This window comes from Melospiza georgiana, chromosome 1 (genome assembly GCF_028018845.1).
Source record: "Melospiza georgiana isolate bMelGeo1 chromosome 1, bMelGeo1.pri, whole genome shotgun sequence".
In the NCBI taxonomy this organism is placed as follows: Eukaryota; Metazoa; Chordata; class Aves; order Passeriformes; family Passerellidae; genus Melospiza; species Melospiza georgiana.
In genome coordinates, this window is record NC_080430.1 from 107,473,396 (window position 1) to 107,499,299 (window position 25,904).

The window sequence follows — 25,904 nt, forward strand, 5'->3', positions numbered from 1 at the left end:
TTCTGGCATTAATCATAATACTTTTATTTAAATGGTAAGGTGTGATTTAATGTAAGTGGTTTTATTTTTATTAATACTGTATGCTGAAATTTGAACAGTACTGTACCTAAACAATTTTACAAATATAACACTAAATACACTGTTTATTGCTCTTTTTTTTTTTCATGAACATAAAACCTGGAAATGAATACAAGAATAAATAAGGCACCCTACTAATATGCTATTTTTCTGTATTGTAGTAGCATGCAAAAAATTTCATTTTGCTTTTGCAAGTCACTTTCCTCATTTTTCTTACTAGAGAAAAAATAAGAGTTCCTTATTTGGGGAAGTGCCTGTTTGAAAAGTCAAAACTTGAAACACTTTTTAATTTTCTTAATTCAACAGTCTACCTTACAAAACAGCTCTTGTATAGCATGTCCTAATTTCTTTTTCTAAAGACAAAAAGTATTTTTGTTCTTCCTTTGCTGTTACTAGGAAACATGCCTTGCAAGAGGAGTGTTCACGTACTGCTTGAGACAAAAGACCTGACTTGCTTTTTTTAGCTGCATTTTCTTCTTGTACTGACCCCGCTCAAAAGATAAAAATAAAAATGCAGAGGCATCTTTCCTGACTTCTTGTACGTGGCTAGGCCAAATCAGCGATCAGAAAAGATGGCAGCTCCAGAGATGCTGCTTAAGGGCCTGTTCTAAATTTCAGTATGCCCTAAATTAGGGCTTCCCAGTAGTTTCAAAATCCATTCTGTCCAACTGTCCTTTCTGCACACCAGCTGTCACTCTGTCAGGGCTCAGGAGAACCGCGATGCCTTGGCCACCCTCACAACTTGTCAGCTGCTAGGGCAGAAGTTGGTTTGCAGTGGCTCCAGTGATTTGGCAACCTACTGCCAACATGGTGACAAATGACCAAATAAACAAACCAGAGGCACGACTATGACCCTCCATCCCAACTTTCTTTAAACAGTTTGTTCCATTCTTTTCAGAAATGATATTAGACAAAAGCTTTGAATTTTTCTTTTTTAATCTAAAGCAGATTATATAATAATTTCTTGATGCTCTAATATTTATTCTTTAAAACTGAAATGTTCTTGCAAGGTAATATAAACATAGCAGGTTCAATCACCAAGTTTACCAGTTATATGAAGTATGTGTTACTTACTTATGTGACAACACCCAGCTTTACATAAACTCTGAAATGCAAAATGTCTTTTAATTACATAAGTTATTACAGTACTGTTTTAAAGGAATCTTTTGGTTATATGTAAACACTATAAATTAGCTCTTTAAAAAATAACCATGTAAGACAAGTATGGCATTGACATAGTTTAAAAAACAATAAACAGTCCTAAATCTGAATATTCTCAGGGCAGAACAGCAAAAGCAGGTATCAGTCTAATGCTGTGGAATAACATGCTGAAATTTCAACTTATTTGAAGAATCAGTACTTTTATTTGATCCCTCCTTTTGTTGTAGTATTTTAATATTTTCACCTTTAGTGCTCTAAGGAATGGGCCAAGTGGTACTATATGTGACAGGATAATATAAGCTCTTTTGAGTATTGCCATTCTAATAATAAAAGCCATCTAAATAAAGTCTCCTAAATACATACTGATTTAAATTAAAATCCTGAGGAATTATAATCTCTCTACTTGATAGTTTTGGTTAAGTGCAATTTGATGTATGCAGAACGCTGTTTCATTTAAGGTCATTCTTAGTAAGGCATATTAAAAATAAATATAAAAGTGACAACATAATGTTTAATTTCTTGCTACAAAATCTTAGGCAAAAATATTTTTGCATGTAGTAATAGACTTTATCCATTTGCTGGCTTACAGGAGTTAAAATTTGTGCACTAAGCTTAACTGCCCTTGTCAGAATGTGCCACTGTGCTATTACAGTGGTCCAAAGCTACATGCTAAAGATTTTATTTCCATGCTCAAACACAGCTTGCACAAACTGCTTGAAGACTCTGTCCATGTAAGTGCACTTCCTTGGCCATATTCCTTCCAGAAAACCGATATGGCCTCCACATGAAGTCAGAACCAAAGCTACGTTTGCGTTTTGTTTGGCAGTTTCTACTGGTATAGCTAAAAGGGAGGAAAAAACATTTTAAGTCCTTTACCTTCTATGAAATGCCAGCCATTGAAAAACTTCTCTTAAACATTTCTCATATTATGTACGAATAAATAGGTACAACATTAATATACACTTAAATGTATTACTTAATATTCACTTAAATATCAGGGTTTAGAACCATAGCTGTATTAAAAACCATTTTTCTCTTCATCATTAACTCACCTTAACTGTGTGATTTTTTTTTTCCCTGGCTGCTGTAAAAATTCCAGCTTCATCTGTCTTTCACTCACACTGATGGAACAGCACCCATGTTAATGCATACTTAGGATTTGCTATAAATAGTGTAAGTAAAAGGACAATCAGCCCTCTTAATTTTTAACTGTTATTGCAATATTCAACTTTAGAAAAGCTGATGAACTGGGACCTCAATTGCAATTGTGTGAGACTCCACAGAACCTTTAATGTCAGGATAAGATTTAGTCTGTAGGATATCCTATCAGCTAATATAAAAGATTACATTATATCTGATCTGCCATATGTTTACACCTGCGTGTTTAGAGCACACCATGCAAACACACTGGGGGATGGTTCTTGCCCTGAGGAGCCCATAATCTAAGACACAAGGTAAACAGAGAAAGAAGAAGGGGCAAACAACGGTACAAGGACACAGGAAAGCTGATCCATGCCACCCAGGAGATTAGTGGCTCTCTACTGAATAGTGACTGCTAGAAATTATTTTAGAATGTAGATTATTAGACTGGATAGTAGAAGGATTTTTCTTTTGCTGGGTTAGTTTTCCTGATCTGATTAGCACCCTAATCTAGCTCCCCATATTAATGCCAACATCTGAATAGAGGCAGCCACAGTCAGCCTTCAGTGAGGTGGCAATGGCCTACAATTAGCCTAAAGTCATCAGTAAATGACATCTGAGATATGCACTGATCTGGAAATGTGTAGGAGGGAGGCTTCAGTGCCTCCTATTTTGACTCTGCATAGATGTGTGGCTTAATCAGTTTCACCACCTGGGCAGTTCCCTTTCTGAAGGAAAATAGAGGTCACTTAGCACAGACTGACACCAGAGGAAGCATATGACGTTACAAAGGATACTTGGTGTGATGGGATCACCCTGGTATCATTTGAACTGGCTAACAGCAGTGCAGCTTTACATGAAGACTGCAAACACCACTGATCTATAAAAATTAAGTCATTTAAGCAAATTCCTCTGGAGTTTTAGGTATGCTAAGTAGACATCTGAAGGAGCAGAAATCTCAGCACATTTCAGTAAAGCATGCATTTCAAATTTCCAGTTTTCAAGTAAGAAACTTTATGAAACAGAAAAAAATAAAAATCGTACAGATTTTGGTTATTCAAGATTGACAGAAAAAGCGACAGCAAAACAAAAAAGCTGTGTCCAAAGAAGGGAATAGTAGCAGTTTCACTGTGTTGTCTAAAAAAGGTTATGACAAGAAAATAATTCTGTTTTTAAGTCATATACTGCTCAACTAAAAATGCCTTGTCACTACAACTAAGCAGCAAGTTGTTCGCAAGATTAATATTACTTCTTCATTTACTTTAAAGTATTTTTGAATCAGATTCAATTTTGGCCATGTTCAGTTGTTCACATCCCTTTCTGACTGCACTTCCTGCAGAGACACCTTCCACTCATTCCTGTTTCTAGGAGTCTGTTCCTTTACCCCTTTATACATTTGCTGTCTCAAAGGTCATTATCCTTCAATAGTCTCTATCTCTGCATATTACTGCCTTCTTCATAGATGTGCTCCTTACTTTCATTTGGGTGCTGGCAAACTCATAGCTGTGTCCTTGAGATGCCAGTTTGCCTTCATTTTCAGCAACTGGAGTAGGAGCAGAGTAACCCTTTGCTTAGCCAAAAAAGGACCCCCAGCCAGAGTAAGTCACAGGAGAACTTGAGTGCAATGACTGTGGCGAACAGCTGTGCAACTTAAAATAGATCAGGGCAGAAGCACTGGACCTGTGGAGCCAGGGGAGCAGCCTGTGCCTCAGAGGTCCCTACCAGCAGTGCCTGGAACGACACGCTCTGTTCCACTTCAGGGCCTCAGCACAGATGCAAAACCGACTGCCTGCACAGCTGGGTTAGTGTCTGTTGTGAAGGTGTGTTACAAACTCCTTGCCTATAACATAAGGTACCTGACCATACCCTGGGGGAGCACAAACTGAGCTCCAGAGAGCAATGGGAGCTCTCTTGCCATGTATGTGAGGTTCTTTGCTACTCAGTGCTATCCATTTCTTCCACTCTTTCCCTCCTTTAAAAATTGCAGGCATCTAAGTAGTTTGTAGATTCCAGCATTTACTAAGTGATTTTGATTCCTTACTAGGAGAAAGAAACTGTGCTTCTTACTGTTTCTACAAGAAATCCTTGGCTTTTCTTTTGTTCAGTTGGAAAACTGAAAATACTGTATGCAGGATCTGGCCCTTTTAAAGCAATACTGCGGCCAGACTAAAAAGTCAGTGATGTAAAAGCCTAGACTGGGGAATAGCACATGCTGAGAACATGGGATGCAGAAAACAATGTGTTATTTCTTGCAATCCAACACATGCATCATTTTCAGACTCAGCACGCGCTTGTCTGGAGTTTTGCCTGAGCTAATCTGCTCAGCAATCTCTGATCTGCCTCTTTTGGATTCTGTGGAGGAATACATTGCCATGTACAAAGAGGGTGGCTGCAATTCACATCACCTTCTGCTGACTGCATAGAAATTTCCCCACTTATCTGTACCAAGCCATCTGCTCTTCTTCACTCCAGTAGTCTGTGGTCCATGTTAAACAGAATCCCAAGAGAGAATTGGGGATCAGACACAAACCCCATGCCTGCTTCAGGCAATGAATCACACTTCCCACACCCGTCCTGCAGCTGTCTGCCTGGTCACTGAGGGGACTAATAAACAGGCTTCTGTGCAAGGGTATGAGAGGGAATATGTGAGGAGAGACAGATTGACCTCCAAGTATCAGAGATAGGCATGAGAACCACATCAGTAGTAAGAGATTCAGGATCAGCTGCTAACTGGCATGAACATACCTCTTCACTCACTAAACAGGCAAAAACATGAGCGTCATTCAGTTTGGCAGACTAGTCGCAATATGTAGGGAGAATGTCCCTTCCTGATAAGAAACTGCTTTGCTGGGGGATAAAAAGGAGATCATAATAAATGTCTCCTCTACTGTGCCAGCCCAGCTGGGGAAGCCTTACAGGCCACCAATCTCCCCATGACCTCTGCATGTCTGTCATTCAGAGGTTGCCAATGTAATCATAGCTCCCAAATCAGTTTGCTGGTGGTCATTCATTCCCAAACTGGTTGGCAATACTGTAGTGGGTGCCACGTGCTGCCTGCCTCCACACAGCTACAGTGGCTCTTTCCTGGAAGCCTACCAGTCCTGCGCTAGGATGCTGGTTATTTTCCATGCCTGGAAAGGTGCAAGTCACATGCAGGTCTTTAGAAATGTCATCTTCCCCATCCTGAAATTCCTTCTATTTATCTATGTTACTCCTCCCCAGCAGAGTTTCTTGCTCTGGAGGTTCTCAGAAGAGAATTGAGTTGCTCCTCAGTGCCAAAATGCAAATGATGCTTGGCAGTGCCGTGGTACTTTTCTCAAGGCTGTTCCTAGGGACTGGTAGCCATCCAGTAAATAAAACCACAATGCAACAGAGTAAATTTTGCAATGTAAAAGGGAGATGAATGGAGCACTGGATGTATGCGTTCTAGGAGATAGGATTGCATGCCAAAAGATACCACTGTTCATTTTTCTCCACACATAACCTTGTACTTGAGTTTCTTTTGGCCAAAATCTGTACTGCTGTTTGATCCAGCAAGCACAGACCTGATTTGTGATCACAGAACAACAATGTGAATACTTATATGCAGAATTACTTCATTCAAAACCAATTTGTTGTACATTCTTTGCCAAACAGAAGTTACTATTTTCTTAAAGAAAAAAGAAAAAACACATAAGTCACTCCTGTCAGACATTCCATTTTTTGTTTGATTTCTCTCTGTTCCTTAAACTTTTAACTGAATTATTATCTGTCTTGGTCATTTGGTCTCTTCTGACAACTGCATCCAACAGTGCTCTTTTACATAACAGATGTACACTAACACCTAAAACAATTCAAGTGTGAATTCAGGGGGACACAAAAGCTTCAGAGAGTTCAATAAAATATATATAACTGAGCTCAGACATGCACTTATTTGTCACAGTGGATCAGGAGGGAGCTGGCATGGTACCTAGCTCCAAGGGCAGGCTTCCAGCTCGGGCACAATGCTCATCGGCAGCAATTAGCTAAGCCTTAGGACAGTGAAATTCAAGTCAGATGCCTAATACACTGCTTAAAAAGTCTCTTCAGAGAAAAATGCCACTTCAGATGAAAAGTTAAATGTGACAGTGATAATGAATGCTATCACACCATCTTCCTGATTTATTTTTCACATTTACAAAATACAAGGGCTTGACTTGGCTTTATTACATATTTCCTGAAGCAGTGGTTTGTTTAAATGTTATGGTGAGAGAAGTGCCATGCAATGAAGAAAGCATTTGTTTTCATTAGTCAGTATTATGCAATATGAGAATTGCATTCCAGAATTAAACTACAGATACATCAGCTGCCAAGCTCTGTGAACTTTAAACAGCAACATTAAGGAAGGACTGCAAATTGATTGCTTCTTCATAATACTGGATTGAGGTCAAATGGCACATTTTCACAATATATTTAAAAATAACCGCTGGGAAGTACAAAGTGTACCAAAAAGCACATGAGAAGAAATTATCAGGTAGTAACAAGCAACTGAGGCAGCATCTGCACTTTTTAAGGGAAGTGTCTCTTTAGGTCCACAATATGTAGTGACAAAGCAGACTTGTTAGTATCCCTCAAGCTCTGTTACTGTAAGATACATGTGCCTGGCTTTATGGAAACTATTTAAATACAAAAGAATTCTGGCACAGCTTTCTCCCTGGTGAGTTTTCTAGGCCAGTTTCCCAGCTCTTGGAAATTACAGCTATCTACAAGAGAACTGGAAGGTAGCTTAAAAGCTGGTAAGTATTACTGGGAGAAATGAGGCGTGAAATAACCAGTCCCCAAAGTTAACAAAAGGCTGGGGTTTGGATGAGTATGAATTTTGTGGCTTTGAATCCATGATACAGTTGTGAGTGGAAACTGCCTTTGGTTGCAGGCTTCTGTGTGTCCACACATAGAAGTTTTTAAGTTAGAAAAAAAATGCCATTTGCGAGAATAAAGTCATCTCCAAGAGTAACACCAGCCCTTAATGTTTGCTAACTTAAAACAGCTCACAGAAGATGTCAAGATCAACAAACTCCATTAACTAATGGTAGCAGACATAAATCCCAGGCTGCTAATTGGGATGCTCTGTGTCTCCTGCCAGCACAACGATTCCTACTGAGGGTACACAGCACAAACGAAAAGGGAGCCAAGGATAGACAGAAATAACAGTCATGCTATTAGCAGGAAATCAGCATCGTCCTGGGGGCCCTTTCTGAGGTAAACTTGTCTCCACAAGTACAAGAGTTTACAGCTAACAGCATTAACTGTCTGGACAAGGAATAAATGGATGCCTAACCACCCAAATATCTTCATGGAGAAAGACTGGTTACTGTCAGAGTTTTAAGAGAAGATGGACAGTCATTACAATAGACTCTTACCAGTTCTTGTTTCAGAAGTACTGGTGTTCTACCTCAGCCCCCTCTACATGTCAAGACTTCTAAGGCATCCTCACAATAGTTTAGATACCTAATTTTACACAAACAGCCATACCACTGTTCACCACGACTTGTTAGTTTAACAAAAGAGGTTCAAGGATTGAGAGATTTACTACAGCTGTACTCTAAGGGGACTCAATCTTTGAGAACTCAAACTACACATCACAGAACTGCTGAGGCTGTAAGAGACCTCTTGAGATCATCTAGTCTAACCTCCTGCTCAAGCAGGGGGTTACCAACAGCAGCTTTTCTAGGGCTGTGTCCCATAAGGTTGTGAGTATCTCAATAGATGGAGACCACACCAACTATGCCAGCATTTGACCACTCTTACAGTAAAATAGTGTTTTCTGGTGTTCAGATTGAATGTCATAGGGCCAGATCAATAGCTGGCTCTTGAGAGCTGGAGATAGAAGGGGGCTGGAGTACCTGCACTATTTTTTATCTAGGCAACAAATGTCTCAGTCCCAGTCATAATGGGCTGGGAAAGGTTAACAAATTTTTTCAGGAATTGAGGCACACTGACTGGTTTACTGCTGCTGTCACTATGCCAACTAGGTAAACCCTGCCACAGTTATTACTTAACTTTAGGCAGAAACCACAAACTCACCTAATGCTAAACAAAGTGGTGAAGCCATTGTTCCCTCTCTCAGATACTCTGTGAAAGAAGCAAGGCACAGCAGATGAACTCCCTGCAGTGCTATGGGGAAAGTCATGTCCAGAGTCCTAAGACCTATTAAAATTATCTTCAGAATCACTAGCCAGATTTTATATTTGGACATAGATTTTAGGGTCACAGCCCATCCATTCTCATTTTCAGGCCATTATAAGCTTATGAGAGAACAAGCAACTGTCTGATTTCAAGGAAAAAAAATCCCACAGAGAAAATAAATACAAAGGGACTAACTCTGTTTCAGAAAGCCTTTGAACTGCAATTTTTTAAAGTTACATACAGTATTCCACTTTAATACTGCTACGTTTACCCAGACCTTATTTTTTTTTAAGCCTCTGTTTTGGCCAATGTAAAGGATAGGTAGTTTGGCTAATCTAGAGTCACCATTTTTTCCCCTCATACTAGGTGTCTGTCACCTCTTTACACTGTTCATGCAAAGCATGGATGCTTTTTGTTCTAGGGAAGAAAAAAATCAGACTTTTTCTAGTGCAATCTACTGGAGCAGCCTTTTTTATGTCTCTAACATTTGTCTCTAACTGGTCTTCAAACTATAAATAGTAACATGTGTGCATGTTTTTGCATGTATTGTACATCTGCACACAGATAAACAGTACACACAAAGAGTCTCTTCCAGTTCTTTAATTTCTGGCTGTTGTTCTGATCTGTTTGCCTGCTCACTTTGGTTCCATGACTCATTCTGGAACAATCTCACTCCACTTGTGGTGGCAGAAGAAAACTTCCCTGAAATAAATCAGCTGTATAAACTACATTTTAAAGGTGTCAGGTGCTCATTGCTGAAGACAGTTGCCTCAAACAGCTGTTCATTTTAGTGGTTTTCTCCTACATTAGCTTTTGTTCTCCTTCTCTTCTCAGAAGCTATAACCAATACACAGACCACAGGAACAAGCATATATTTTCAGAATAGTTAGCAACGGGGTTTTGATTTTCAGAGGAAAAGAAAAATGTTCATAATGACCACATGTTTGGCATGAAACAGAAAGAAAATAGAAAATGGAGTTTTCAGCCTGTTGCTTAGCTGATATTGATGGTTCTTATTCATTTCAACCTGCCTCCATCTAGGAGCTCACCTTGTGTGCATCTTTTTCCTTACCCTAGATTTTGGCCTACAAGATTAGATGTAACTAATCTAATTTAGTTGGTTTTTTTTTACTTTTAATTTACAGGGACGGTAGGCAACTCTGAGATCAACAGATGAGGATTTCATATAATCTCAAACGTAAGAAACTCCCACACATTCTTTGTAGGGAACTCAAAGAATGGCAATTAAAAAAACCCACTTGTTTACAGTTTGAATTCTGAATGTCTACATCCAGACAGAATGACATCAGAATCCAAGTTCCTTTTTTATGGGTTCTCCTCCTACTTGGTAACAGAAACAGGCGCTTCTGAGAGGGCACTACATCTGGTATCTTTCTTACAGTGAGAAAACTCACATCCTAAATGTGCCTCTTTCTTTCTTTTGACTGTAAAAACACCACTAATGACTAATGAGGCCATCCCATATACTTCTGCACTAATCAAGTCTCTCCATCATCATCTGTTTTATATGTGCAAGACTGAGCCCTGCATGGAAGTTTTGATCCTACGTGCAAGTAACATTTAAATACACTTCTACACATAGGTCTGAGTTTATTCTCAAACCTATGTGCTTTGTCTTAATGACTGCATATACAGATAAATATATTTTAAAAAGCCTAAACTTACCATGACCTGGTGAGAAAACATCATCCACAGAGTTTAGACATAACACTGGAATTCCTACTGACTTCAGCTTGCGACATGGGCTAGCATCTTCATAGTAATCATCAATTGAACGGTAGCCAAACATGACTGAAGTGAACTGCTTATCAAATTCTCTAATAGTTCTAGCCTGAAGTACAGAATTCAAATAGGGAACTATGTCAGCATTTGGAAAACAGCATCCAGCTCAAGCAGAAGTAACAATTTCACATACCTTCATCACAAGATCCATATCAAATAATTTCTCCAACATTTGTCGATGCCTAAAAAGAAGAATGTAAAAATTTGAGGGCTTGTATTTTTGTTATATAAACAAACGTAGAAGTTCTCTGCTTTACAGATACATTTATAGAAGTAACTGTGTAACTTGCTTGTTTTTAATTTTCTATCATATGAATAATGTGGAATCCAAGACCAGAATAATTTTTCATCCATATGTAGGTACATCCAGCAACATAGTAAAAATCTGCATAAGCCATGAGAAAGATGACAAAGATAAGAGAACTTAATATTTGGGAATACAAAATACACCCTGGTTTTATAAAGCCAATGATGAACTAGGTCTTTCTGTGCTTTTGCAGCCAATACCAACTTAAAAAATTATTATATATGCAAATCTACTCAAAGTGAATATGTACAAGTCTAAAAATTTTAAAAATCCATTTACTTCATCTATAGACACAGAAGTAAATTGGGCTTGTTGTGAGTCCCTTGAGCAGCATATAAATTTTGTCACATTGATGACAAACTTTCTTGAAAAGATCTTCTGATTTCAAAACTTACCAAATAATGCACAAAGAACAACTAGAGGTCTTACAGCATTAATTTTGCATTTTTTTTTATACCTCCTTTCCATCTCATGTTAAAATCCTTCCACCTTGCTAAATAGTTCAGAAGGCAACTCACCTGCTGATAGAGGATTGTAGACAAGTGGTCAGGTAATAGTTGAAAAGAAGCCAGTTTAATGGCTTCTCCAGAGATTCTATAGATTCAAAAACATTCCAACCCGCAGAGAAAATTGCAGCTGCCATTAAAGGAGTGTCTCTGCCAGTTTTTCCCAGGTAATTTAAAAGAAGCATGCTACAAATGAAAAACAGAAACATACATACTATCAAACTGTTTGCTTCAATTCAGAGTAAATGTAACAGCCATGTTTTTGTCTGTTTTTCTATAGTTTCTTGTATGAGTCCTACAGTTGTGCCTAGTACACCCAGAAGGCAGTCACCTAATCAACATATGACTCATGAAGTTTACTTTCTCCACTATCAGAGAGGAACAGGGTAGGGTGTGAGTAGGAGTGCATTTAGAAATAGAAATGTAGTTACTAGTCTTACTTAAATCACTAAAGGGAGGGAAAAGTCAAATGATTCTTACTCATGGAACAAGTATTCCCAAGTGTTAGTAAGTTTTATCATCTTACAAGCTCTTGGTCTCCCTGATGTGATAAACCTGATCTGTGTGCCTGACAAACGCAAGCTGGCCCTGGCACACCTGCCTCACTATGAAGAAGTCTTCTGAGATTAAGGTAGTGCCATTCCTCCACCTCACACATAAGAAAGAACATAGCTCTTCTTTAACACAAAATATATCAAGTCTTGGATAATGAAAAAAACTAGATAAACAAAATTATGACCCAAATAAATGGCTCAGGTCTTGTCTTTCTGACCAGTTGCAACTTACAGTCTCTACTGCTAATGTTCACTTGAGTTGAAAAGGGGGGAGTTGACAAGTATCTACCCTTCAAATGTAGAAAAAATAAAACAGCACGAAGAGAGTAAAACAAAAATACTGGAGGAAAAGCTCTAAGTCTTACTTTATTGCCTGAGACCATAAAGTTTCCAACAAGCATTTTAATTCCAGATCTTCAACACAAACAACTGCAGTTGATTAGTAACATTAAGATATCTCCCTGGATTGCCACACTCTGTACCTTGGCTCTACTGTACTTCCGGAGACAACAGCCTTTAGCAAAGACATTATGAACCAGTCTTCCATCACAGAGACTTTATCCCTCTGCACTACCTCCCATGTCATAGGATGGCAGTCCAGTAAACCAACCAAAAAAGTTGCAGTAGCAGAAGCAGCACTTCCCTAACAGAATTCACAGAGAATATGTGGTAGAGAGAAGGCATAGGAATCTTTATGTTACAAAATGAACTCCTTTTCCACAATAATACCTACAGAAGATAGTAGAACAGGTGGTCTTTCATTTACATTTATATATGTCTGTGAAGTGAGCATCTATTTTAATTCTTAACTGGGGCAAATCTGTCTTATACAGATTATCTGACTATTCAGAAAATTCTGAAAAGCAATAGATGATAAAAAATTCCTGTAAGCTTAAGACAAGTGGATGATTTTTGCAGTATGTCCCTGTTGAGATCCTTGCTCCTGCTTAATTTTAAATATGCAATGCTCCAATTAATTTTGAAGCAAGGAAACAGTTCTCATGTAGATGATTATAGACTATTCCAGTGTTCTGTACAATTAAGCATATGCTTTCTGGTTTTGGTTCAGGATTTTAAAAACATATTGGAGGGGGGAGATGGAACACCTTGCCTAAAATTGCCCAGTGATGCTGGTTACATATAAACCAGGTACACAACCCAGATTCCCTGTGCCACTGTAACAGACTTTGCCAGTATTTTGGATAAGCCAAGGACAGAAATGACACTAAGGGCTGATGTGGCCTTTTGTACCAGTCTCAGAACTGCCAGCTTCTACCACACTTTCAGCCCTTCATAATTGCCAGGTACAGGGAATTGTAGCTATCCCAGCATCAACTGCCACGGCAAGGCACAAGCAGACCAGATTTCTGGAGAGTGTTGAGGACAATATTTTTATATATAATCAAGGATCTAAATAGGAAAAATATTCCTTGGATCGGCTATTCATATGAAAGGAAGAACTGGTCAGGTAGAGAACAGTCTTGGCCACTGAGATTATTTGATAGTGGTTTTTAAAGATGAGAAGTAAGTGGGTAAAGTAAGCAGCAGAATTATAATACTGGAGAGAGTTGGCTTTCATTTACCCAGGGATCTGGTTGGCAAGATCTTGCATTAGATGGCCCTGATGAGCAAAGGGAACTTTAAGGATAACCAAACATAAAGCAGAAGTGTGATACATTCTGATATGCAGGAAGTTGAGCAAGAGTAGGAGAAGACCACATGGAGGAAAAAAACCCTTCTGACCAATTTCAGGGAGGAAGTATCCTTAAGGTGGAAGACAGGTCATCTACCTGGGAAAGCAGTCATTGCCCAAGCATGCAGGGATGCAGTTAGGAAAAATGAAGTTCAGCTGGAGCTGGAACAAGCAAGGGATGTGGAAGACAAGGGAAAGGTTTCTGCAGCAAGAACAGCTTCTGTAAGTCTTTTGGTGCAAAAGATGACTCAGAACAAACAATATCTCCAGAACAAACAACACTGTCTTCTTTCCCCTCATCTGTGAAGCCAGTCATCTCCTCATAGAATGCAATCAGATCACCTGGCCATGTTTTGTCCTTGATGAAAACAGTCACCATTATTCCCCATATGCCTGGAAATGGCTCCCAGAGGATTCTCCTAAAGAACTGAAGGCTGACTAGCATTTTTCCCTCCTGGAACTACTGTTCAACAGAACAGGGAACCTAGTGACTAAAGATTTACAAAAAAGCAAAAAATACCAGTCTTGAACAAATATGTATTTATCTCAAAGCTCCTACAAGTCATTGATAGATTAATGTCAATATACAGTAATCTATATTAATATCAATGTATGTGGGCTGTATCTTCCCATCCCCCACAAAATTTATCAGAGAAAAGGGAAGCCTCAGGAAGTTACCACTGTGTCTGCAGTATTCCTAAGGAAAAGTCTCCTCTGCTACGATTTTTGTTAAAGAAGCTGCTGGAATATTTCTGCTAGATTCTAGCACTGTTTTTTTTTTCCTAAGAAACTGTGCTATCATTGTTCTCACTGTGCTTTCTGGAGAGAAGCCAGGACACAGCAAGTCTTAACACAACATGCTCTACCAATCCATATCAGTTTGAACAACAATACTGCTTCTTGCTTCTGAGCCAGACAGAGCAGATATCCACACCTCTTCCAGCCTAACCTATCCACACACTGCAGAATACAGAGTGAAGAAAAATCTTATTCCCAGAGGTTGCTATGAAACGTGGTGTATTAGCTCAAGATCCTATTTTATATCCCTCTGTTCTGAAGACAGCCTCCCTAGTTTCCGAAGACTGTATTGCCTGTTTGGCTGTCAATCTGCCTGTCATTGTTTCCTGTCTTTCTCCACCCCTCTCCCCCCAGTTTTTAAATGTTTGCCAATTTCAGCCTTCCCTAACACAGAGGCAAAGCCTCAATGATACAAAGTTTCTAAAAGTCTTCTGCATACTAACTGTTGGAGAGAAACCCGACTTGCTTGCAGGTCAGTAAGCAATGCAAGTATTCCAGAGTAATAATTTACAATCAGGCTACACCAGTCTTATGATCACAGTTAAGCTGAGGCTTGTGTTACACAACCTTACCCTCCCATAGAAACACCTGCTGCCATAAGTGGAGCTGAGGGGTGCAAGCTGTGCACGTGATGAATAACAGTCTCTAAGTCCTCTGTGTTAGCTGCACAGTAAGTCCTTGGTGTCTGTAAGGAGTCAAGAGGGAAAAAAATGCCATCATAAGCTTTTGTATTATCCTTTAAGGACAAAGCAAACTGAACAGTGGATCATTATATAAGAAGATAAATTTAGCATTTATTGTGAAGCTTCACTATATAGCAAATAGAAATCCAGAACGTTTCACAAGGAGGTGAAGGAAGGAGTTATACTTGTTATCATTACAAAGTAAAAGCAGTGACAGGTATCTTCAGCATCTGCAACCTCCAGGTCATTAGACAAAATCTGAAGAGAGAACAATGTGCTAAACTAGACAGAACTAGATCAGAACTAGATAGACACTGATATTTTTAAAATACCCCAAGGAAATAGAAACATTATAAAGGCTGTAGTATACAGAAAAGGAAATTATATTCACCCACATTCAAATGCAAAAAAGACCATTAGATTTCAAGTTCTGCCAGCCAGCATTTGAAAACTAACCCATATTTAGATTTTATGTACAACACAACCAAATAAACAGGTCAATAAATTCTCCAGTGTGGTTTACTTAATTTAGCAAATTATTCAATTAACTAAAGCAATGAAACATATATTATCTGTTCTTTATCCATCATTAGTGTCTCTTTAAATCCTGAACTGAGACTTGGAATGACTTCTGCTGGCATCAGGTCTGGTAACCCTTTGGGTAAGATTTGGTTAACCACTTCCCTGCTATTGAAGGAGAAGCACAACTTTTGAGCCTCTCCTGCACAGATACCAGGAACAGTCCAGCCTGAGGGACTATCTGGAGCAGTTTGAGGGAGACAAGTCCATTGAGGCACCATAAGAATCAGTGACATGAGTTTTTTTTCTAATGGTGTTGTCCAGACCTCATCTACAGAGAAATAAAGATTTTAACTTTAGAGCTGCTCGGAACATGTTAGTGACCTGGACTTAACTATAGGTACTGGCTGAACTGCCAAAACTCAGTGACACATTAACACTAAATATAAAAATACATAACTATGAGTGAATGGAACTTTTCTGTTGCCTGAAGGAACAATGGATTTCAAGGGTGTTTTTTTAAATTGCTTTCAGTTAAACTGCTTAGCTATTTGTGGGTGATTTTAACAACACTAAACTAATTAGTTAGAACACCTTTAACAAGAATATTGAAATGTTGACGTGAAAGATGAGGAAATGGAAAGAAAAGCTAAATCTAGATAATTAAAACTAAACACATTTTTAATTTCCATTTATGTTGCATTTCCATTTCTCATCCGCATTAATCACTCTTCACTGTTTAACATCCTATTCATTATAAACAGTGTGAATGTGTTTTATTTTAATTAAATTGTCAACCTTACAAGGAAAAATAAATTATTTTTGGTAAGTAGCATCTAATATATTTTAAGTGAAAGTGTATTTGATTAAAATTTATAACACTAAAGATATAGCATCCGTTTTAAATTTAAGTAATTCCAGACAGTTTAATGTTTAGCTATTTACACTTTGTATGAAGATATTTTAAAATACCATCTTAGCTCACAGTGGCTGTGGTCAATATGATATTTGATTATTCCACAGCAATAATTCACAATAGTTTTCAAGAATCAATGAGTACAGTATTCTTTAAGTAACTATTATTTGTTGCAAATTTGAATCTATCTTTGAAGTGACTAGAAAAAGAACTGCTTACATAACTAACTTCTACTGTGGTGTTTAACTATGCTTCAGACTCATTAAGTAGGGATTTTATACTAAAGTGTTGAAACCTCTTTGCAGAAAATGTGATAATTTTAGCTGGCTTGCTGCACCACAAGAACTTATAAAGCTTAAAGATGTAAATCCGATTACAGTAAAATACACACAATGTATCCAAACAAGGGATCTTTTCTCTAAATGTTTCAGAAATTCATCAATAAGGACTTTGTGTGTCACAAAACTGCTTTGTAGATCCATCTCCAAAAGTATGCAGAAAACTACTCTTAACATGGCAATATTTGCATTGAAATGCTTTATCTGATTATGGAAAAACATTCTGAGCTTTTTAAAGTTTGAAACCAGGGGATTAAAAAAATGCTAAACAATACTGAGTATTATGCACATTCATTCCAGCTGCAGAATTGTCAACAGAACGCATATGAAAAAACAAAGCTTATTCAGCAATATTTCATCATGCCTTGTCCCTAGCTGCAAAAAACGTTTAGCTGCAAGATTTTTTTCATCTGAGGAATGGCCAGTTATTTCTAAGCCAACATGATGTTTCTGTCCCCCAAAAAAAATGTCCTCTGTAGCTGAGTTTGTGTCATGATTGCTGAGAAAAATACAAGAACGCATTTAAATTTCAGGCTACTTCTATCCATGTAAAGCTGGCTCATTAATTTACTAACATGTAGTATGGATCAATTTTAATGGCACATCTTTTTAACCATATCAAAAACAGAGTTTAAACTGGGAAAGAAATTACAGCGGATTATATCTGGATATGTATGTTAAATCAAGGGGAGAAAATTGCAATGATTGAGCAGAGTTGTGCACATTTTAGATACTGCACTATTTTTGGAAAGGAAATGTAAGGATTGTTCATTTTAGTGTTACAGATATTATTAATTGAATAATTTCCTAAAATTAAATGTTCAAAAAAACCTGTGTGTTGACCAGTTGACCCTCTAGGGTTTCAAAAAAAAATTAATATTGGCACATGATTGATCTACCAGATGGCTGAATTATCTTCTCTGCATTTTCAACCCATGCTCTGAGTTTCTCTCATTTAAATCCAACTGTACAAATAGGCACAAATGATTTCATAATTACCACTTATAAGTGAGAGATGTTTATCTTAGAAGGCATCCTTACCAAAAGCTCCTCGCCAGCAATTCCCCGATTGTTAAAAACCACGCATCTAAAAATTGAGACAGTAAATTCAATTGTGCACATTGTTAATTTCACCAGAAGAGATAACTTAAGCACACAAAAAAATGAAAGCGCATAAAGGAAAATGAGCCACATCTATGAATAAGTTCAGCACATAAATATTTACAGACCTACAGATCCTAGAGAGGGTGACCTGTGCGGAACAAGCTTTATAGGAAAATGGAGTTCGCTGAGGTCAGTGGGACTACCAGAGCTCTGTGATTTGTCCAGGTCAGACTGCAGGGTGAGAACCCCAAGGCTTAGCTGAAGGTGGTACAGACATGTCCTGCCTGCACTCTGCAATGAGCTCTGACAGTGCAGGGCCCAGCCTAAAGCTGTGCTCTGAAAAAAGAATGTCAGAGATCCGTGTGTAGACATCCCCCAAAGCTACATAATTCTACTAAATTGGAAGAAATGAGCCAAGTCAAAATGATAATGACAGCTGGATCTGTTGCAGGTTCTTGGGAATGTTTTTTTTTTTTTAATCTGGTACAACAGAAGTTTCTGGTCTCTCTCTCTTGGTGGGAGTCTCTGAATCTTCTAGCAGTATTACCATGATTTAAGAATCCATACTTTCTCAATAAATATTACTTTTCTATTGCTCTTCTGCCATCTCACTGAAATAATTTTATTAAATAATATAAATACTTAGATAGGTTAAAGGCATGAAAGAATATTTATTTTTATGTTTTTATCAAATGTTGCTATTTAAAAACAAAATTAGAGCATTCTCTTGAAATCTGACATAAAGCTTCACTTTATAATATTCTACCTTCTTCCCTTAGGGGATGACATGCATATAAAACTTCCAGTTTAAAAATTAATAGTAACAAGTTGCTGATTTCAGGGTTTTCCTCTGATATTTTTTACTGCTAAGTTTTAAGGTGATTTAAAAAGTACTTTGAACTATTAAATAGTTTCATAATTTAGTAAAGTAGTTATCTAAATAGAGAAGAGATAGCCAAACATGTAGATAAAAGCTAATATATACATATTCGAAGAACTTACTGGAGTCAGCACCAGAAGCCAATCTGCAAAGACAAAATCTAATATTCCAAATACAGATCCTGGAACAATGACAACTTATTTTAATGTGCAGCAGCAGCATTATGGTTACATAAAGGAGTCTACTCATCGACTAATCCACTTATTTTACCCAAATCTGACCAGAAGCCTTAAGAATGAAACTAAATTACACAGTGACAATGAAGAGGTGACAGACCCCCTCAAAAGCCATCAGTAACAGTAGGCTAGCTCTCCTTTCTGCACCCAGGAATTTGAGGCTGCTGAATCAAGCAATTTTGGCATTCAGAAGCTGACCTCCTCCAAGGCCTACTGCCAGCAACCCATCCACACAAGTCTTCTTGGAGCTGAATACAAACCCTTTCTCTAGAAAGTGTAAAGGTTACCACCTAGTATGATATAATAACTATAGAAGCAGCAGCAAAGCCCTGTGCAGACTTAGCTGGCATTCACTGCAATCTCTGGGGCACATCTGTAGATACTAATGTACTGCCTGTTATATAATTCCACTATGATTATTATTACTAATAACACTTTCTTACATAAACTACTGCATTCAGATCTCATTTGCCTTAGGATAGCATCTGATACATATACATACTGATACTGGATCCTACCAGAGGCAGCAAAATGAGCAGCAATGAAAAACAACAGTACCTATATCCCAGTGTTTCACTTTGATGGATCATATGAAGAATGTAGGATTCCTTGCTTGTTCCTGTCAGGCCAGGCAATAACAGGACAGTGGGTCTTGTGCTGGCATCGGGATAGTATGAGCTGTCATTATTATCAAACCAATCCAACGAAATCTGTCCTCCATCTGCTGTTTTAATGAGCTCACTGAAAGGTACATTTTAAGACAACACTGATCAGATTGAAAAATACATACATGCTATTAAGAGTACTTGCAGTTTACAGATTAAGAGGTATGAATTCTGCATTTTTCATTATGTTGTAATACTCAAAGTGCCACCTGACTAGGCATGTCTGGAGTCAGAAAGAGTTACACCTACAGCTGACAAGAGTTAGAACAGTCAATTTGCAGGGTAATTCCTGTTCAGTAAATGAAGTCAGTAAATGAAGACATGGCCTTTCATAAATTGCTGCTGATGTACTGGAAGCTTGTAACTAATGGATTTTTGGCACTGCCTTGAGTTTTATACAGACATTTTTGTGTACTGCAGATTTCCTTTGAATCATCTAAGAATCTTTTGATAGCACACTGGGTAATGTTGTAAGCATTTACCACAATTTTTTTCCCTCTTCATCCAAAGAAGTAGAACGTATAATGGATGGTTATGTTTTAAACATGCAGAACACAGACACACACTACGGCATCTTTCACCCCATATCACTACAAACTGTGCTAGAATGCACTCTTATAGCATATATCTTAACAATGCAACAAATACTGTAATATCTCTGGAACATATGCATGCATTAAACAATGACAAAAAAGTTTCGTTGTTTTTTTTTTTTTGAAACATTCAAATCTTCCAACTTCCTGGAAATTTGAACAGATAAAGTGCTACTTTACTTTCATAATTTATAAAAGCAGTTATCCAAATAGAGAAGAGATAGCCAAACATGTAGATAAAATATAATATATTCATATTTGAATGGTTCGAGGGAGTTGGTGTGGAAAGTGCTGAAATATAAGCCTACCTGGCATTTGATTTTTCTTTTGAAATTCTTGGTAGTGACTACTGCAGATTTCAAAGGTGACCAGCCTTGTCGGACTCATTAGCTCAGCTTTGCCCTTTTTCAGTAATGGGAAGTAGATGCACTGCTAGTACTGCCAACACAATCTAAAACGGTGCAAAATAAGCACTGCTCCATGGAACTATGTTTCTTTTCTCAAAACCCTTGAAATAAAAGTGTACAAGAAGGACTAGAAGAAGTAGACATGGCCATACCACTGAAATGTTTCCTAGTTACTAAAACTAAGGGAAGCTGCTAAATGCTAAATCTATTCTACCGTGCAAGCAGAGCTGAAACAACTTGTGTTGCATCCAGGTTCCGGTGCATAAAAGTCCCTCTCCTTAGGTCTTGTGCCAAATGCCTCATTTGCCAGACTAAGTCTCATTTCTGTGTGAAAGAGATCAGCTGAGGACAAAAAATAAATATAAGGGATTTTTCCCCTCTTAGAATGAGGGAAATGTTGCCTCTTTAGGCATGCCTCTTAGGCATGAAAGAACACAACACAAAAACTCCACAGGTAAAAGTTACTCTGGAAATCCCAGAAGTCCTGTATATTCAAAACAAGGCTGAATGTGGCCGTGCTACGGTTAAGGTAAAATGTATTGGTTTTATGGACAGATACAGTGACTGCATGACCTTTGCAGAATTATGGCATTCGAACACCAGAATGTTTGATAAGCCAAGTAACTGTGCTGCCATTCAGAGGGCCTCTACAGGCTGCAGAAATGAGTCGACAGGAATTTCACAAAGTTCAATGAGGGGAAGTGCAAAGTCCTGGGCCTGGGAAGGAACAACCCCATGTACCAGGAGAGGCTGCCCATCTGGAAAACAGCTTGGCAGAAAAGGACCTGAGGGTGCTCCTGGTGGACACCATGTTGAACACGAGCCAGTAATGTGCCTTTGCAGTAAAGATGGCCAAATGTCTGGAGGCTGTGGAGGCTTAGGAGGAACTATAGCCAGCAGATTGAGGGATATGATCCTGCCCCACTGTGGAGCACTGGTGAGGCCACATCTGGAGTACTGAGTCCAGCTCTGTCCAAGGCAGACATGAACATACTGGAGATAATCCAGCAAAGGACCACAAAGATGATGAACCAACTGGAGCCTATCTCCTACGAGGAAAGGCTGGGACAACTGGGACTGCTCAGCATGAAGAAAAGGCTCAAGGGGAACTTAGAAATGCATTTACGTACCTGAAGGGAGGGTGCAAAGAGGGTGGAGCCAGGCTCCTTTCAGTGTTGCCCATTGACAGAACAAGAGGCAATGGGCCCAACCTGAAGCATGGGAGGTGCCCTCTGAATATCAGGAAATAAATTTTCAATGTGAGAGTGTGCCACCGAGCACTGGCACAATTTGCCCAGGGGTATCATGTAGTCACCATCCTTCTGGAAATCCAAAAGCTATTTTGACATGATTTGGGGCAACTGGCTCTGGGTGACCCTGCTAAGGCAGGGCAGCTGGAATAGCTGACCTCCAGAGGTCTTTTAACACCTCATCCACTGTGTAAACCTGTGCACACATAACCACATCAGTTCCTATATTGTCACCCATATTTCAGTGCTACAAAACTCTGAACTAAAATAGGGCCATTTGGGAACACGGACGTTTCAAACCTACTTCATATTGAATCCACGATAAAGGTAGTTCCAAGTCTATGACAAAGTTGTAAAGGTGGGCATAAAGCAAAAAAAAAAAACAGGCACAAACTTGAGCAAAGACAGTGGGTGTGACACAGAGTAAGAGAACAGCTGGATATCAAATCAATCACTTTCCAGAATGAAGGCACTTACTTCCTGTACTGTACTTGGGGTCTAGATGTGATAAAGGGGCGCAGGAGTGTCTGCACCCGACCTTCCCAGCACCAAATCGTGGGATAGTAAGTTTCTGTCACAACAGGGCAATATTCCTCGAGAAAGCGGCAGAAACGGTCATTGCTTGCCACCAGCTGGGGTTTCTAGGAAAAGAGACTACAGTCAGACATGGACATTCTTCTAAAACAAATTAAAAAACAAAGAAATAAAGCTTATTTAAATCCTCTCTCAGTGAACTAATTTATTTCATATAATCATTTGCAATGCTCTTACCTTTAATGGTACAGAGAGAAGTAAATGAAAACCAAACAAAATGCCAAAATGCCCAAGCAAAAAGTGAAACCCATTAAGCATAATGGATTCCTTACCCATTTCTAATAACATACTGATCTATCTCTAATTTTACCAGCATTGTATCTTCACTGACATATTAAAATCATGCTGTTTCTTAGTAAACAAGAAAGGTTTTACCAAGTCTGTTTTCTTGGACCACACAAAAATGACATTTAATTCATGCATGCACTTTGACCGCAGTACCTTTTTTAACCTGGTAGGATGCTTCTCCTCCCATCTCATTCTACAGTACACAAGTGCATCGGTTCCTCCTCTCTAATAATGCTCTGCATGTAGACAATTTGCTTACAGTTTCCATTTGTTTACCAATTAACAAGGAAAAGTCCCTGTATTCCAAACAGCTCAGGTTTTACCAACTATATTTCTTATACCTCTCTGTCACAATGACTCCTCAACATACAAGCATTAATAGGACCATAACACTTGCTTTGAGAAAAACCATTCCACATAAACAGCTGTAATGGCACATCCTCCCTTCGTTTTTCTCCTCTCACCAAAATCAAGTACTCTCTTCTCTATGAAGAGGAAGGCTATGTTCCCAGCGGTTCTCTGAAGGACTGTGGCAACACTCAGGGCCTCGACGGTCAAAACCCTTTTGATATGCGTATTTTCAATTGATTACGCATTCAACGAGGCGCTCTCACCAGGGGGCCACTTCAGATCTGGTCAGGCTCACTGTATCCAAGTAATTTGCGATTGCCTAATTCATCTGTAAAACTACTGCTGATGAGGAGATGCCCAAGAGTGCTCCAGCCCCCAGAACGCTGCCATGGTGCCCCCAGAGGTACTTAGGATGGTACCGACGGGGACACAAGGGCAGCAAAACTACTTGATCGCTTGCCCTGTTAGTGAACCAAGTAGGTCGGGTTTGTGTTGTGCAGGGCAGTCTCCTAACCTCCCTTTCCAAAGCATGGCACCCGGCCAAGCTCTCCAACTGGTACAAATGCATTTTGGGGACTGCCGAGACCGGAGCCCCTTCCCCTGCCAGACGGAGCAGGACCAGGGGAGCCCTCCCTCACCGCAGGCCGGCGGCCTCCGGGGGTCACCGGCGGCCCCTGCGGAAGACGCAGCCCCGGCGGCCGGGGAGGCTGCGCTGCCGGGCCCGTGTGGGCTTCGAGGGGGGTTTCGGCCAGTCGGGACCCCGGGCCGGCATCTCCAGGGGACGGACGAGGATTTGAGGAGGATAGTGCGGCCGCAGAGCCCTGCCCTCCCCCCCAGCCGTTTCAGGTGCGATCCCCTCGCCTGCGGGCGGTGGGTCGCGGTGACCTTCGGGACTGTCCCCATCGGCGGGACACCTGCGGAGCCCGCCCGCCCCGCCGCCCTCCCGCTCACCTTGGCGATGCTGTTGAGGTAGTAGCAGGCGTAGGCGACACCGAAACCCAGTACCAGGGACAAGCCCACGCCGGAGCCGAAGAAGCCCACGCGGACCTGGCTCTCCAGGTAGAGGGAGAGCTCCCTGGTCAGCACCTGCCAGTCCATCGCACACGGGGACGGCACGGCAGGACACCACACCCCGGCTGCCGCGGGCGAGCCCACCCCGGCGCCGAGGGAGGAGGAGGAGCGGGAGAAGGAGGAGCCGGCGCCCGCCTCCCTCCGCCGCTGACCGCGGCCCGCTCCGCGCTGCAGCGCCGCCCCGGGACCGCCCCCGCCCCGCGGCCACCGGGGCCTGGGGCTGCTTCTCAGGGGCCGAGGCCGGGGCTAGGGCCGGGCTGGCTCGCAGCTTGCCCCGCAGGGGCCGCAGTCCTGAGCCCGGCTCCTCCGCGGCGGTGCTGCCGCCATCGGCCGCCCCGCGGCAGGTGACATCTCAGGGCTCCTTCGGCGTCACCTTGCCCCGTCGCTTTGCCGGGAGGGTGGAGAAGGAGTGTGGGGGTGAGATAAGAAAGGAACCCGTCCCAAACCGTAAGGAGCAAGTGATGCAGGCCTGTGGAAACTCAGTCACTGCCGGGCAGGGAAGAGGGGACATGGGCTTCCAAATGCAGCAGTGGTTAATCAGCAATCTCTCTCTAAATATTTTACGTGAGACAGAAGTGTGCTACTGCTCTTCCACTTATCACTGCTGCTACAAGGCATTAGTGAAGATCAGAGAGGAGTAGAGGTATCTCCAATTCCCCAGAGAATTTCGGCTAGCTCCCTTTTCAGCTGTATGGATTGTTGCTTGGAGGCCCTCGTGTTTGCTAACTCAGATGCTCCCCCCTTCAGCTCCATAAAAAGACTCTCAGTATCTGCGTCTTTTCCTTGGCAAAATCCTAGGAGCACAGCTGATAACACGAAGATCCTGGAGCTGAGCATCTGCTATTTGAGATGCATCCATGCACCACAGTACACAGAAGTACTTTCCCTCTCCTTATTTTATGGCCCAGCTCCATGAACTGCTGAGAGAAGACAGACGTTGCTCAGTGAGACTCTTCACTTCTTGCCTTATCTGTGTTTTCCTACTCTATCCAAATTTCAAAATTTCCAAACAAAAAAAAAAGAAGAAAAAAGTGTAACCACAGAAAAGGAGATGTGGCGTTTTTCACTTACTCCTCCTAATTAAGACAGTTTACCAGAGAGATTCTGCACTGATGTAAAGCATCTCGGTCCAAAATGTTCTTGTTCACCATGGAAAGATTAATAAGAGTCTATTGCAGAGATCTGAAGAAATTTTAAAATACCTGTTTTTCCTATACAGTCAGCTGTCCAAAGTTGAAAAGAGTATGTGAGTTGATAAGCAGAGGCAGGGATGGTCTGGGGTTTGGTTTTTTTCCCCCAGAGCTGTTACAGAAACAGGAAATCGAATGGGTGGAAAACTACTGTCATCAATGCTGCCCTTCCTCTGCTGATGGAGAATAACCATACCCAGGTTTTGGTCCTGACTTGCTGGGAGTGTATGCTGTACACCCCAGATAAAAGGATTTATCATGAAGGGACGCTCTACTGGGAGAGCTGGTGTAGATAGCTCAGTTTGAGAACATGTAGGCCTCATCTGCAGTGTGAACTTAGGAATCTTCAGAGACAATAATGTGGCTGAACTGACAACTAGATTTTAGGTTGCAGAGGAACCTGCTACATCTGAAGGGGGAACTAGTTTTGCTTGCAGCAGACTGTTCTATACTGAGCCCTATCCTCATTAAGCTGAAGAATCCTTGAGTCACCCAAAATCTAGAGAAAAGAAAAATCCCAGATGTCTGAGAAAGAAGAGGACACAGCCTGTGTCCTTGGGTCTAGAAGGCTTCTAAATGCATATCCACTCATTTGACAGAAAAGTGTAAGGTGTGGCTGTTGATGGTTAGAGAAA

At 40.3% G+C, this 25,904-nt stretch overlaps 1 protein-coding gene across 1 annotated transcript; it reads right to left on the reverse strand.

The window, feature by feature from the left end:
* Window positions 1-24,177, reverse strand: ABHD3 (abhydrolase domain containing 3, phospholipase). Its single transcript, XM_058022399.1, has 9 exons — window positions 23,960-24,177; window positions 22,253-22,416; window positions 19,419-19,601; window positions 17,682-17,727; window positions 14,757-14,869; window positions 11,152-11,325; window positions 10,460-10,508; window positions 10,210-10,375; window positions 1-2,080 (listed from the first exon to the last, which is right to left on the reverse strand). Exons 1-9 carry the CDS (start codon window positions 24,104-24,106, stop codon window positions 1,902-1,904), a joined length of 1,221 nt encoding a protein of 406 aa, XP_057878382.1. The 5' UTR covers window positions 24,107-24,177; the 3' UTR covers window positions 1-1,901.
* Window positions 24,178-25,904: the final 1,727 nt, after the last annotated feature.

What these genes read in the sequence shown, in the direction of transcription:
- ABHD3 (XM_058022399.1), bottom strand. Translation starts at nt 24,106, where the DNA reads ATGGACTGGCAGGTGCTGACCAGGGAGCTCTCCCTCTACCTGGAGAGC. An exon ending in CCCCAAGTACAGTACAGGAA is followed by an intron (nt 19,602 to 22,252) that starts GTAAGTGCCTTC and finishes TGTACCTTTCAG; the next exon opens with TGAGCTCATTAAAACAGCAG. An exon ending in GCAGGTGTTTCTATGGGAGG is followed by an intron (nt 11,326 to 14,756) that starts GTAAGGTTGTGT and finishes TTTCATTTGTAG; the next exon opens with CATGCTTCTTTTAAATTACC.